Source organism: Styela clava, chromosome 13 (assembly GCF_964204865.1).
Source record: "Styela clava chromosome 13, kaStyClav1.hap1.2, whole genome shotgun sequence".
NCBI classification, from domain to species: domain Eukaryota; kingdom Metazoa; phylum Chordata; class Ascidiacea; order Stolidobranchia; family Styelidae; genus Styela; species Styela clava.
The window spans coordinates 19,547,108-19,561,056 of record NC_135262.1 but is presented as its reverse complement, the minus strand read 5'-3'; the positions used below and the strand labels follow the sequence as shown (position 1 = coordinate 19,561,056).

General features: G+C 35.3%; 2 protein-coding genes across 3 annotated transcripts; both read right to left on the bottom strand.

Annotated features, from left to right (window-relative positions):
• Nucleotides 1-826: 826 nt before the first annotated feature.
• On the bottom strand, nt 827-9,993 carry LOC120332798 (glutamyl-tRNA(Gln) amidotransferase subunit B, mitochondrial-like). 2 transcript variants are annotated; one of them, XM_039400114.2, is made up of 12 exons: nt 9,900-9,993; nt 9,504-9,784; nt 9,167-9,280; nt 7,817-8,021; nt 6,617-6,739; nt 6,098-6,211; nt 5,881-5,965; nt 5,524-5,643; nt 5,144-5,261; nt 4,459-4,592; nt 3,688-3,808; nt 827-3,569 (listed from the first exon to the last, which is right to left on the bottom strand). In XM_039400114.2, the coding sequence occupies exons 2-12, from the start codon at nt 9,750-9,752 to the stop codon at nt 3,300-3,302; spliced, it is 1,653 nt and encodes a 550-aa protein (XP_039256048.2). In that variant the 5' UTR covers nt 9,753-9,784; nt 9,900-9,993; the 3' UTR covers nt 827-3,299. The 2 variants fall into 2 exon arrangements, with proteins under 2 accessions (XP_039256048.2, XP_039256049.2); XM_039400115.2 differs by lacking the exon at nt 9,900-9,993 and having other exon boundaries at nt 9,476-9,607.
• LOC120332799 (kxDL motif-containing protein 1-like) lies at nt 9,785-10,943 on the bottom strand. Its single transcript, XM_039400116.2, has one exon. It carries the CDS (start codon nt 10,811-10,813, stop codon nt 10,376-10,378), a length of 438 nt encoding a protein of 145 aa, XP_039256050.2. The 5' UTR covers nt 10,814-10,943; the 3' UTR covers nt 9,785-10,375.
• Between the last annotated feature and the right edge of the window lie 3,006 nt (nt 10,944-13,949).

The following is a 13,949-nucleotide window of genomic DNA, read 5'->3' as shown; positions in this document are numbered from 1 at the left end:
GAGGTAATGTTTACAATCATGCCAAAAAAGCTGTCTGTGTGGCTGTTAAAACGCCAAATGTTGCGTCGCTTTTCCAAAGTGTTAACATAGATTTTCCAAAAAAAATGAAGATTTTATAACTCCGTTGGCGGGGATGTTTTTCATACTTTGTGCGTTGCATATTGTTTATTACTCACAATTGGCTATACTCAATTCGCTACTTATTGCGAATGATCTTTCTCAAAGTAAACATATTTAATGTCTTCGATGTTAAATTAACGCCTGCCAAATTTATCTCTGATCATCATCGAAAAGAACATCCTGGCGAACAACGGGGAAAGAGGCAGTCTTTCAGACATTCGGTTGACAGCAAAGTAGCTATTGGACATAGAAATAAGTGACTTTTTTTTTGCTAATAAATGAGTTCGATCTCGTAAATGTGAGTTTATAGCTTAGGTTAATGATATATTCAATAAAACAAACGTTTCCATCTTACTTGGCCATTAATTTATTTTTTCTCGTGCATAACAACATTTATAATTTGCTCATTGCACAGATTATTTTCAAGGTTAGGTATAAGGGGCAGCATTATCAGAAACTCGTCCCGGGCAGCAGAAGAGTTTGGCACGCCCCTGCCCGGGGGGAAAGAAAGGGCCATACAACGGCTTAGTCATATGGCGAACCATGGCCTTTCGTCCGGTTACCAGTAGGGATGGGCAATGTAGAATAATTTCTAGAATAGGTAAATCGAATCCAGAATACCGAATCCTATTCTATTTTCATACTTATTCAAATAGTGGGAATTTTCCTGATTGCTGGATTTAGATGTCAAAAAATTATAAATGCATTACTATAAATGTATTATTTATTTGGAAATGTCCTTAACATTGGATTTGATTTGATACTAAACAGGCATTTCCCAGGACAATGAAATCTAAGAATATTACAATATTTTTGCTTTCAATTGTTCCAAGTGTATGTAATCTCTAAATACTGATATGCTAAATTAAGACACGCTTCAAACACTTTAATAGTAAGCGGTTAAATACAAAAATAGATATGAAACGGCATTAAATCATTATTAATGTTAGAGTGCCGAGTGTACTAAAACACACCCGCTGAGAATTAATTAGATGCATGACCAGCGTGTGGCCACTGCAACCTATGCGACCGGTGTAAAATATTAAATTTAACCACTATCAATTAAAATCAACTCTTTATTCTGTGCGATCAAGACGTGCAAAACAAGGTTCCCCTAAACGCGATTTCGTAGTTAGTTATTAGTTAATGTCATCTAAAGACGAATTCATTTCTATTAATATCGTTACATATCATTATCTACCCAGACTTGGCCCTACTCAAACTCAATACGTAACTATTTTCGCCGGATGTGGCATCTTTTTTCAAATTTATCGGTGAATAAAATTACTACAGACACACATGCGTCTATCTTAAAGATAGAAACGGACCGAAAGATATGTAATCTTTTGAGAGTGAAATTTAAACGCGACAGATCGTCGTGTTTTGCGATATAACTTTGTATTTCGGAAACTGGTGTAATAAAAGTAATAAAATTATTCCTAAATAATATTTGATTTAAATTAATCGCAAGTAATGTCATAACATTTCACGTCTGGCTTTTGGTTTACATGCATCATTTTCTGGGGAAAACTCGCCGGTCGCGGAAAATCATTTACAGTAATGTAAAATGAAGCAAGGCACGCCTGTAAACAATTGAAGATTGTTGCAATCAGATTATCGGAATATCGCCAGTAAGTCGGCACAGATAATTATTATTATTATCAAAGATGCCCTAGCTAGATAGCAAAGCAGGAAAACTCAAAAAATGGTGCAATAACGAGTCTTCGTCGTAAGGTGTACTTCACGACTTCTTGTCCAGAATACGTCGATTGAGATTACAGTGTTTGACGTTTAGCGAATTTACGGGTTCTTTGCGATTAGGCAAGTTTAATTAAACGAGAGAAATTTCCACGCGAGAAAGAACGCTCGTCTTTAATTGATAAATTAGAAACCCGAAATACAAAAATTGACGCACGGCGAAAACGCAAAAAAGGTGCAATAACTGGCCTCGCCATGAGATGTACTTCGCCGACTTCCGGTCCAGAATACGCCGATTGAGATTGCAGTTTCTGAAGTTTACCGATTTTACGGGTTCTTTCCGAGCAGACGCAAGTCTATTTAAACAAGAGAGATTTCCACGCGAGAAAAACGCTCGTATTCAATTGATATTTAGAAACCTGAAATGCGAAAATCGACGCGTGGCGCCGGAGAGGCGGAAACCGAATCCTGTTATCGGTTCCTCCGGATTCGGTATTCTATATTGCCCATCCCTTGTTACCAGTTCATGTCGCGTATGGGATTAGTTAGCCAGTATGTTTTCATGAGCATAGACTTGATGGTAGGGGTGCGACAAGATTCGGACTCGTGGCCGAATCTCTCGTAATTTGATACTCGGATTCGGCCCGAGTCTTTGATGATTTTACCCGAGTCCGAGATATCATACGTCACGCGATAGTCAAGCGCAGACTGGGCGCAGAAAGAAAACCAAAACATAATAATTCTCACATTTATCGTTTCTGTCTGTTAGCGAGAGTCGTATGTGAATTCTTACTCATAACTCTCACTTCTAAATTAATCTTAATAAATTCGATTTTGCTTTTCAAAGTGCCGTTATTTGTATTAATGAAAATGATCGTGTCATGACCATGAGTTTGAACAGACAGCCGTAACACATTTCGCCTTTTGCGTCTCTCTTATTGAATTATAATCAACAATTACACATTCTTATTTTCCGCGGATTCGCCAATCGCTATTGATGGTTCTCAAACGAAGAATTGCTAGCTATTTTGTTACGATATATTTATAAGATACATTTATTCGATACTTCCACAGCTGTCAATTCTTTATATTAATATCTCAATTATCACGGAAATGGGCGTCTGTATCAGCGACGACTAAAAAAGATAACATATAAATAAAAATTTTCCATAAAAAATTTGTTCCAAACGTGTGGGTTATGGCCCATATTTATCGTGACAGGACACGAGCGGTTACGTGAACCACCCTACGGCGGCGAGGAGTCCAGCAATCCTCTTACACATAATGCATGGGATCATGAAAGTTGACATTTCAGTGATCGTCTGCAAATACACTCAGAAATGAGTCTCCTGTATTTCTCATTGATGTGATCTTGCCCAGAGTACATTGGGTGTGATCTTCCCCAGAGTAAATTCTTTTAAAAAAATCAGAGTTACGTCTTTGCATACAAAGTATAAATAATTGAAAACAGAATGTTTATTTTACTTTTTATTTGGTGCGTTAGATGAAAGTTTGTCCAGCATATGCCTCGCCACATTTTGTGCAATTTTAGTATGAGCTCTGCCTTTGCTTAATTCAATGATAGCTGTGACTACAGTAGATACAGCTTTCTTATTCTTTGGACGTTTATGTTTGCCGGGTATGTATTTCTTCAACATGTTTTCCAAATTAATGGTTTTCAAAGCTTCGTCACAAAATTTTTCAATTGTTGAGATGTCTTTGATCATTCTCCAACTTCTAGAATCGATGATCTGTAACAGGTTAAGAAATGGATCTGAAATCAGATTTAGTCTCTTTCACCTCGTAGATATATATATCCAAATATGGAATAGCCAAAGATTACAGTATCAATAAGAGTGGCAACGGTACCTCTTCTGGACTTCCACCTTCATTCACCATGACGTTAAAAGTCTGAATCATGATATCACTGTTAATGTCCTGGTTATCCAGCAATACTAATAAATTAGCAGCTTGTTTTGGCGATACTGGACTGAAAATATAAATAAAATTATTAATTATTGAACAAATTTCCTTTAGCAAGCATAGATAGCAATGGATCATTCGCACAAATATTTTCTTGGGATGATTGGTACAAAGAACTGGAAATGAGGTTCCAGTTTTATTGAGCACAAGGCTGTAGAGCAGAAATGGACAAGGTTTTTGAATCAGGGGTCAAAATTTAGCCCCCCAGCGGGCGGACGATCTAAGTGTGACAAAAAAATGTCACATTTTATGAACAATATTTACAGTGTTACAAAAGCAAAAGTGGAAAACAATAATCTTCGAGCCAAAACTGAATACAATCACAATTCCAACAAATTCCTTGAGCTATTTTTTAGCTAAAACATCAAAATTTGGTTTTACTTTGGTTGTGGCATCATCAGGCGAGCCAGATTGATTTACCCAACGGGTCGGATTTGGCCCGCAGGCCGTAGTTTGCCCATGTCTGCTGTAGAGTCTGAGAAAATTTACATCAGACTATCCCTCCAGTAAATTCAGAATATTGACAAAGACAGGGATTTTGAGAATAAAACTTTGTTGTGACTCAATCAAGAACATGCAAAACTTCGACTCCTCAGCCCAACAGTTACTGTAATACGGATTATACAGTATTGAGTCTGAAGTTAACAGTATACCTACCACTCCTTCGTTCTCCTATTTGTTGCATACATCACACCTAATAATTGAGATCGGACAAAATCAAATGCAGTAAGATGGGTAAGGTTAGGAGCAGCAACCAAGATGTCAACAAAATATTCACCGATGCCATTTTCCTGAAAATGAGATTTTGTATAATTTTAATATCAACATTTTCACAATACAAGAATGCTACTTGCTCACAAATCAATTTGTTAGGCCACAAAGCCCACAATCACTTTTTGATTTGGACCGATTTGTTGCTGTACTAAGCATTTTCTTCAGTATTTTGTCACTTACGCATTGATTGCACGATATTTGCACTAATGATCAAAGACGCAAAATAACACTATTTTATTTCATACTACATTCGGTGAGGTGAAGAAATCGTCGTGCTACCTTCCCCGCTATGGTAGTAATGATGACACAAAGCGTTCTTCGACGCTTCCGAATGATTTAATCTAATTATCCAGTTTATGTTAATTATGCTAATTATCCAATTATGTGCGAGAGGATTGCTGGACTCGCCGTCGTCACCGCTTATGGCTTCCTCCACCATCAAGTCTATGCATCTGAAAACAAATAACTGATCCCATACCCAACATGGACTGGTAACCAGTCGAGGGGATTAAGTTGTCTTATTGACTTTACTCTGCCCGGTATAAATATGTAAATCCAATCCACTAACCATAAGAAATGTAGAGTCTGACAGTGATAAATCATATTTTTCAACAAGCTGTCTTCTGATATCTACAGGCATAGGATGAGGAAGTCGTCTTCTGATGTCATCAATATTTATGTCACAACTGAAAAATATTTTTTATGTCAATTTTTTCAAACAAGTTCAATGACTCCATTATGAAAGACAGGGAGCAAAGAATTATATATAAATACTGAAATGTGTTATTCTTTCAAGTGTGGCCTGTGGCTATCTGAAACGAAACCCCTATTTGACTCAAAGAATAATTAGTTCAAACCATTTACAAAAAAAAAACAATCACAGCAATATTGTACCTGAAAATGCTTATAGCAACAGTCATCAATACACAGAAATTAACATTGGCATACCTGGAATCGAATGAAGGTGGCAATGTTTCATCACTATACAAAATGAGGGGCGGTAAATTTGGTTCAGGCATGAATCTATAATCTTGAAATTCTCCTTTGTCTCTCATGGAAATTGTTATTCTGATAAAAAGAAAAATTCGTTCTCACTAAGCTGTTCTAGCATCCAGTATGAGGCATTAAAATCCTGTAGTAATACTGTTTCAAAATATTGTCAATAGAGTTACAGGACAATTGACTTTATTGTATTTACAAGAGTTGCACTTGCATAAAAAATTATCAAAAGGCTCAAGACAATTTATACAAAATCTATAAAAATGGCAGAAAGACTGGCTAGCTATAAATAATATCTTAACACACCCTTTCTCTGCGTTGAAATCTCTTGTTTCGTTGACAACTCTCTGCCCACTTTCGAGTAATATTCTTTGTCTTGATATTTCAAATTCTGAAAAGATTTGTAAATAAACACAGTACACAAAAATAAAATGAAACTTTGCAGAAGTGCCTTATGTTACCCAAAATTATTATAAATTACCTTTCTGCATTCAAATGAAAATACTATTTAATTGAGACATACCAATTGCTTGTTGAAGTCCGCGGATTCCTGCAATATTTTTAACTTCTGATCTAACACCAAGTGGTTCCCCTGGACGTCGAATTGAAATATTTGCATCCACACGTAGTTGGCCCTCTGAAAGTCAGCAAATGCATAAATAAAACAATATTTTTTGCATATAGACCAAATAACAGAATTGATACAATTTATTTTAAGAAACAACAAAGCATTTTCATGCCTTTTTTAAATGGGGCATGTTTGTAATATTTTGCGATAGAGACATTGTAACATACAATACACATAGTGATAAATATAACATAAAATTTGAGCGCCATCGGTAATAATATGCAGACTTTTTTTTAAGGCAAAAATATTTTACCATGCCAAACAAATAATTATCTAGATGTAAATGTGGGTAAAGCAAATAAAAATGAAGATAAAGATAGCAATCCATAAAAATGCAAATCTTGGGTCATAAACTCTAAAATGCACATTGCTTATGTTCATGTATTATACCAAATTAAATATACTTTCATTTACCGTCTACTTTCCCACAACAAGTGCCGAGTCGCATCATTGTCAATTGAAGATCAGTTACAAATGTAGCAGCTTCCTCAGAAGAGGAGAAATCTGGAGAAGTAACGATTTCCATCAACCCAACACCTGTTCTTAAAAATGTAAAGATGCAATAAAAATAGCTATCAATAAAAAGGTCAGTTATACTGAATCAATTGTTGAGGTAATTTATATAACTTATATATATATAACTTTTTATATAAGCTTATTGGCTTAAAATGAGGCAGGCAATTAAGAATATCGAATCCAGACAATTTGCATCTGAAAAGATCTGGTAACAGGAGTTATGCCTATTGAGTTTCGGCAACGACACAACGTGCAATGATTTTCGTGTTTCGAGAGCTTGTTTTTGAATATCGACCAGCGTGTTCTCTGGCGGTATGATCTCTTCTTTTCATTTGTTTTTTAGTGTGTTTTATTTGACGAGGCATGATGAATTCTATACCATATTCAATAACATACCAAAAGCTGCGATTCAAAGATAGATAAGTTCTAGATAAGACATTGATTAAGATGGATTAGGTCAGTGGTCGGCAAACTTTTTTAGGTGACGGACCGGTAAAGCCTAACCAAAATTTTGGCGGACCACCTTTATACAAACTAGCTAAGCTTATGTAGTAAATTATGCGCGTTAGAAAATTTATGTTGGAATTATCTCCAAAAACAGGTGTACCGGTGAGGTTATTAATGCGAGATCTGTATTTGTTCGTCCATTAACTGTTCCCAATTTGGAGATATGGTCGACAGTGATACACGTAACGTGTTTCTTACGCCCACCCGATTTCGGTATTTCGTTTTTGTAGTTGTAATTGTAAATATCGAAAACGCGACCCACATAAAATGATAACACTGTCTGTGAAGCTTCTCTTGCAATGTATGAGTATTTATCTAAGAGTATCAACCAAAAGACTACCAAGATACATATTGCAAATACGCTTTTCAACTTATTATCATTCGAAATTTTAATCGCAGGGATTCGTTGTTGTTAGACTGTAGAGGTGTTTTGGGGACGCTGTCCGTTTTTATGTAATCTTTCTGCGGACCGGTAGTAATCTTTCCGCGGACCGGCGATGGGCCGCGGCCCGGTGGTTGCCGACCACTGGATTAGGTAACAATGGTTCAATAAGCTAGTGAACATCAGGTTGACTATTCATATCCACATACCTGCTCTGTTCAAATCAATGAGGCTGCTATTCTCAACATCATCATGTAGACTCTTTCCACTGTCCTGTTCAAGTTGTATTTGATCAATCCCAATATTTTTCCATCGTATTATGTAGCCTTCCTCTGGATGCCTTTCTTCAATTGGTATTGGAAAATGACCATCAACTGCAATGGGTTTTCTTTGCTGTGTTATTTGATAACCTTGCTGAACAAAACATGAATCAAACTTTAGAAGTGATAATTTATTGTCCAACATCTAAATGCTAATATTCCTGTCTGAGGCACAATTATAAGGCCATAGTACAGGAATGACAAACCACTGATCCACATGGGTCACAAGGAGACCCACCAAGTATTTTTGTGACGGGTTCAGACAGTTCATTTTTTACCTGCGTACAATTAAATTTGAGAATCTGAGATCAACAAATCGTTTAAATCAGTTGTTCTCAACTGCGGTTCTCAAGTATTCTTCAAAAATTATTCAATTTCCGTGATTTATTTGAAAATGAAAGACTGGAGTGAGGTTGTTGAATTGATGTCATTTTGAGTGCAACTTTTTATTGTGATGTCATAGTGTTTCAGTACACGGATTTCTTTGTTTCCAGTAATCCCAAGCAGGCTATTCCGTACATTGGAAAAGAAGTATTTTCAAATTGAAATAGGTTTTTACATCAAGTTTAGGTGATGTTGTCACGAGTTTTGTTGATGTTGTTATTTTAGAACACATACTTGAAATTAGTTTTGCAGCTGTTTCAATTTGCGTTGTTTTTACAACTTTAATAAGGTTTGAAATTTGGCTCTGACACTAAAAAAGGTATAGAGTACCTTGGGTTTGAATAAATTTCGATTTTCGAAACGTAAATGATAGATTCCCAAGAGAAAAAAACAAAATTTAGAGTTGAATCAATGCGTACAGAATCAAAAAAAAAGGGGGGCCAATATATATACTGAAATTAAAATGGCTAGCCAACAGTTCAAATAAGTCTCTTGCCCCATCCATATTATATCAATATAGTTGAAAAGCAAGCAGAAAATTTAAATCACTCAGAGTGGAATGTTTCCAATAGTATAATATTCAATGTAGTTGTTATATAACAATATACACAGAGAATCAGGATAGATTAAGTGATCAAAACAGTTTGGAAAACGGGTGAGACTAAGCTAAGATACAAGCAGTTTGCACATGTCATCTCGCAAAATACTCTCAAAATAAAGATAATACTCCAGATTCTTGCATCAAATTTAAAAGAACTGTTAATAAAGACTGCTGTCAAAATTCAGCTACTGATTATGAAAATAGGCTACAATGCTTTGCTTCTAAACCCACAAGTATTCATTAAATATACCAACCGGTAAATCAGCATAAAAATAATGCTTTCGATCAAAATATGATTTCATGTTGATTTTACAATTCAAAGCAAGAGATGTAAAAACAGCAGCTTCTACGCAATTCTTGTTGAGAACCTGCAGGCGATAAGAATTAACAAAAGAGTGTTATAAAATATTACGATGAGTTATTATTAAAAGCAATGAGTAAACTTAAATATCAGCATAGGCATATCATTGCAGTAAGCTTATCAATCACAAAATGCATATGGAATTAGTTATTGTTTTTATGAAAAGAAAATGCAATCAATAGCATCAGTCAGTTATTTTCACCTTTTTTGATAAATAATAAAACTCTTACTGGGAATGTACCAGGAAGTGCAGCATCAAAATCTGAAACAAGAAAATTTGGCGGCTCCATGAAACGATTCCTTGCACTTGAGAATAATTTAGATCTTGTGTTGATTTGTGCATGAATTTCAAGTCCAATTACTGATTCCCAAACATTGTGAAGTTGTGATGGCTTCTTTTTTATTTGGGTGACAAATGTCTTGTTAAGATGATGCCAAATAGGTTTTTGAAGCAATCTATATTTTCCACCAATGCCCATTTTGAGCTAAGGATTAGATATAAATATAGGCCCTGAAAAATAAAATATAATACTATTGCACACAGTAATAATATTGGATCATAAAGCAATAGATATAGCAGAACAAATAGACTATCAGCTGCGCCAAGTTCCAAGCAGTGTTCTAACCTTGTTTTTTGCAGCAAAGTGACATGCAATGAAAACATAATCCGATATCAGAGACACCAAAATAGATAGTAAGTTTGGGGTTTAAACCCCATGCCCCCCTCTGGAACATAACATGTTCCAGAGGACTCTTTGCCACCAGAGTGTATCATGAACTGCTGTTAAATACAACTTTCTGCTCTATAAAACTTCCTCCATATCCCAAATTTTTGATACATTCCTCCTTCTCCTATTTTGAAATTCTTCACCTCTTGAAAATACTAGATGGTATCCCAGAATGAATATGAGTAATGGAGTAGCATCAAAATAATTGTATATAGTAAATAAAACATATATCTATTTATAAATAATCATATTACATTTGCCAAGAACCAATCAAACCTAGTTTTGCTAGCTTCCATGGATAAGGAGAGCTCTTCAGCAAAAGGTTGTTCTTTAATTATAACCATGAAACAGAGATGAAAATACTTATTATTAAATTACAAGTCAGGCTTCTGGCTAAAATGACTTTTTATTGATGATTCATATAGTTCGTTTTGTTTTTCTTCTTTTACAGGGGTAACCCCACTTTCTTGAAATGAAACATTCTTCATATTATTTTCAAGAGCCAAAGAAAATTCACCGGGGTACTGTGTCTTTAATTTTGCCCGAAGAGTTCTTATTCTTGTAAATATCGACTGCAAATCTTTACGCATTTCTTGCAATGTCGCAGTGTGACGAGTGAACTTTTCACTTGCCAATAGAAGTTGTTGTGAAGAAAGAGTATTGCAGTTTGTTAGCATTGCATTAGATTTTTCAAGTCTCCTCAAGGTTGTTTGTTGAGCTTTTATAATTGCATCAACATCCTCATTGTTTATAAGATTTTGCAGCTTTTGATCTAGTGTTGAAGAGTTCATGACAGCTTCTTTGTTATCCATATCGTAGGCTATAGCATAAACTATAATCTTAATTTATTCAATTCTGCAAATACAGAAATACCATCACAGAAAGACCATAATTACTATATAGTCTAATTCAAATGTCATATCTACTGATCTATCACCAGATCAGAGACTACTTTTATTTTCCCAGTCCTGTTATACAGTACTTTAATATTGTAAGTTGTGTTTAGGCCAAATTGTTCTACATTCTGACAGTCGTAGATCTATCCTTTGACCTGATATATCATATCAATAGAAGTTGTTGTGAAGAAAGAGTATTGCAGTTTGTTAGCATTGCATTAGATTTTTCAAGTCTCCTCAAGGTTGTTTGTTGAGCTTTTATAATTGCATCAACATCCTCATTGTTTATAAGATTTTGCAGCTTTTGATCTAGTGTTGAAGAGTTCATGACAGCTTCTTTGTTATCCATATCGTAGGCTATAGCATAAACTATAATCTTAATTTATTCAATTCTGCAAATACAGAAATACCATCACAGAAAGACCATAATTACTATATAGTCTAATTCAAATGTCATATCTACTGATCTATCACCAGATCAGAGATGGCGCACAACCTGAAAATAGATGTGTGTGTGTGTGTGTAGCGGATTCAGGTTGTGCGACATATTGCTGCACATACTTCTGGAGCACCAAAAAGTTAGATAAAATTTCGCATGATGACCTATAATCCGGTACATAACCTTGTAAATATACCGGAAATAGTGCCATAAAACCATGGCGAGAGGCGCCGTGGTTCTTTCGTGGCAGGAGGTGGTAATGACTGCGTCTCCTGTTTAGCACTGATTCCCTCTGTTTTGCGCTGGTTTCCTTCTGTTTCGCGCTGTTTTCCTCTGCTTTGCGCTGTTTCGCGCTCTTTGCAGTGTTTCGCGCTGTATTCAGTAAGTAGTAAGATCCGTTTTAATTTAATTGCAGTAATAAAAAATTAGTATAGAAATTATACTGAGCGTTATACTGTACCCTAGTAGCCTACAGTGCATGAATTGCTCTATACACATCGTACTGTATTGTAAAGTATGGTACTGTACACTAATAAAATGTACAAATAATGCAAATAAGAACTTTATCAGAAAAACAGAAAACAATTCCACATCACGTGAATAAAAGCAAACCTTGATGCACTAACATCAGTAACATCTTTTTTTGCTTTGAGTCCATAACAAAGGGCAAAAGTAAAAAAAAAACGATCAAACAAGTTACTAAAAAACCGGCTTAAACAATTAAAATGACGTACAGTATCACTGAAACTGTGTACAGTACAGTACCATGTGACTGAAGCTTAGTGATTATTCTTTCATAATCGTAATAGTTGGACACGTCATTTACGATGTAAATAACGAAAACCAATGAGCCCAGAGCACTGATTTTCTTGATCACAATGATCCTGTTTATAGGCTTAGATATTACAATACAGTATTATTTTTTATATCTGTATATGTTCGTAAAGTGCGTTCGTAACCTAGAAACAGATTGTTGTATGCGATGAATCCTCATTTTACGAATAACCCATTTCACAGGCGCCAAGCCGCCAACTCGCAGAAGCACTTTTGAAATAGCCCCGAAAATTTTGTAATGGTAAAGAATGGAAGAACTTTTCGGGGGTCAAAGATCGGGGAAAGGTCCATTACTTTTGTTTATCGTTTTTATGTGCTATGACGCCTTCAGAATTTGTCACTATATGGCACTATACGTGTCCATATATTTGAGCATAGCTCTCTTGTATTCTTATTTTATGATAATGAAAATACTGAAACATTAGACTGTCGAACTTCATCTTTTCATTGTACATTCACTGTAACAATAATTCTTACCATTATATTTGTTTACATTTTTTTGTTATTTACTACTATGCTTGTCTCGTATTGCGACGTAAATTTTGGGGGGCGTAGTCAGTTCGGTATGTTAGTCGTTAGTTGGGGGTTAAGATTAACATTTGCCAAGAAGTAGAAGTAAGCGATAGGCTATTGTTGCACATTAAATAAAGTAATATATGGTTATACATATGGTTTTACCAATGAACACTAGATTAGACACAAAAAAAAGCCGAAACACCAAACGGAAATCTGACGCCAAACCTCGTTATTATTGGACACGCCAGTGGACTTATAGATCGTTTTAATATTATGTTGTTGCTTTTGTTGATATTCTTCTTCCTCGTTGTGATGAAATCGCTTTTCTCTTGGAATACTGGACCAATTGCTTCGAAATTTTCAGTGTATAAAGATTGTTTTTTTTTGCCAGAAGGCTATTACTTTTATTTAGTCCTAAATTTTTATGAATCCTATGAGATCTAATATTTCATCCATTTTGCTGTATCACTTTTTGATCATGGGAACACGGATTTTAATCCACCAAACGTGACGACCGATTCCAAAAATTCTCGCTACTCGAATCTCGAAAGTTTTTGAGGTTACCGGTACCAACGACTAACATACCGACAATGCTAAAAGTAAGGTAAACTACTGCAGTACTGCTTCGCTTGGTGTCAATATAGTTGAAGACTGTGGTATCTGCTGTGACCTGTCCATCTATTTGAGCATAGCTCAAAGCTAGTTTTTTTTTAGTTGACGAAAAAATAAAATCTCTCTCTCTCTTTTAAGAGATTCAAAAATTGTTCAATTAATATAAATTGTATTTTGTTAAGTTGAAAGGGTGAAGTCTTTTGAATTAAAAAAAATAAAATATTCGACATTATTTAATTTTTAACCTCGTAAACGGAAATTATTTGCGACGAGATTTAATAATCCGATTACATAAATGAATAAAAATGTCGATTTTTTGATCCGGTAAAATTCTTGAGCAAATCTTTAAAAATTAAAAATTTTTAAAGAAAAAATTTGAAAATGAATAACGGCTCGAAGTTGAATGTGGAGGCCCCTATACTTCCTCCTGCCTTGCTTTATGGTAAACCCGGCATTAATAACAAGTATGGCGCGGCGGTGTGGCTCATCGTGCTAAGCGTTAGGAATACGCTCACCACCGGCACCGCACTTCTGACTACTCTGCGTGGGTTCGCAGGTTCGAAGCTCGTTGGTCGGTTACAGATTTCTCCACTATCAAGTCCATCTACAATCATACAATAGAATTGATAAAATACTGGCCCTATTAAAAAG

What these genes read in the sequence shown, in the direction of transcription:
- LOC120332798 (XM_039400114.2), bottom strand. Translation starts at nt 9,752, where the DNA reads ATGGGCATTGGTGGAAAATATAGATTGCTTCAAAAACCTATTTGGCAT. An exon ending in TTGTTGTGGGAAAGTAGACG is followed by an intron (nt 6,212 to 6,616) that starts GTAAATGAAAGT and finishes GCTGACTTTCAG; the next exon opens with AGGGCCAACTACGTGTGGAT. An exon ending in AAGGTGGAAGTCCAGAAGAG is followed by an intron (nt 3,570 to 3,687) that starts GTACCGTTGCCA and finishes AACCTGTTACAG; the next exon opens with ATCATCGATTCTAGAAGTTG.
- LOC120332799 (XM_039400116.2), bottom strand. Translation starts at nt 10,813, where the DNA reads ATGGATAACAAAGAAGCTGTCATGAACTCTTCAACACTAGATCAAAAG.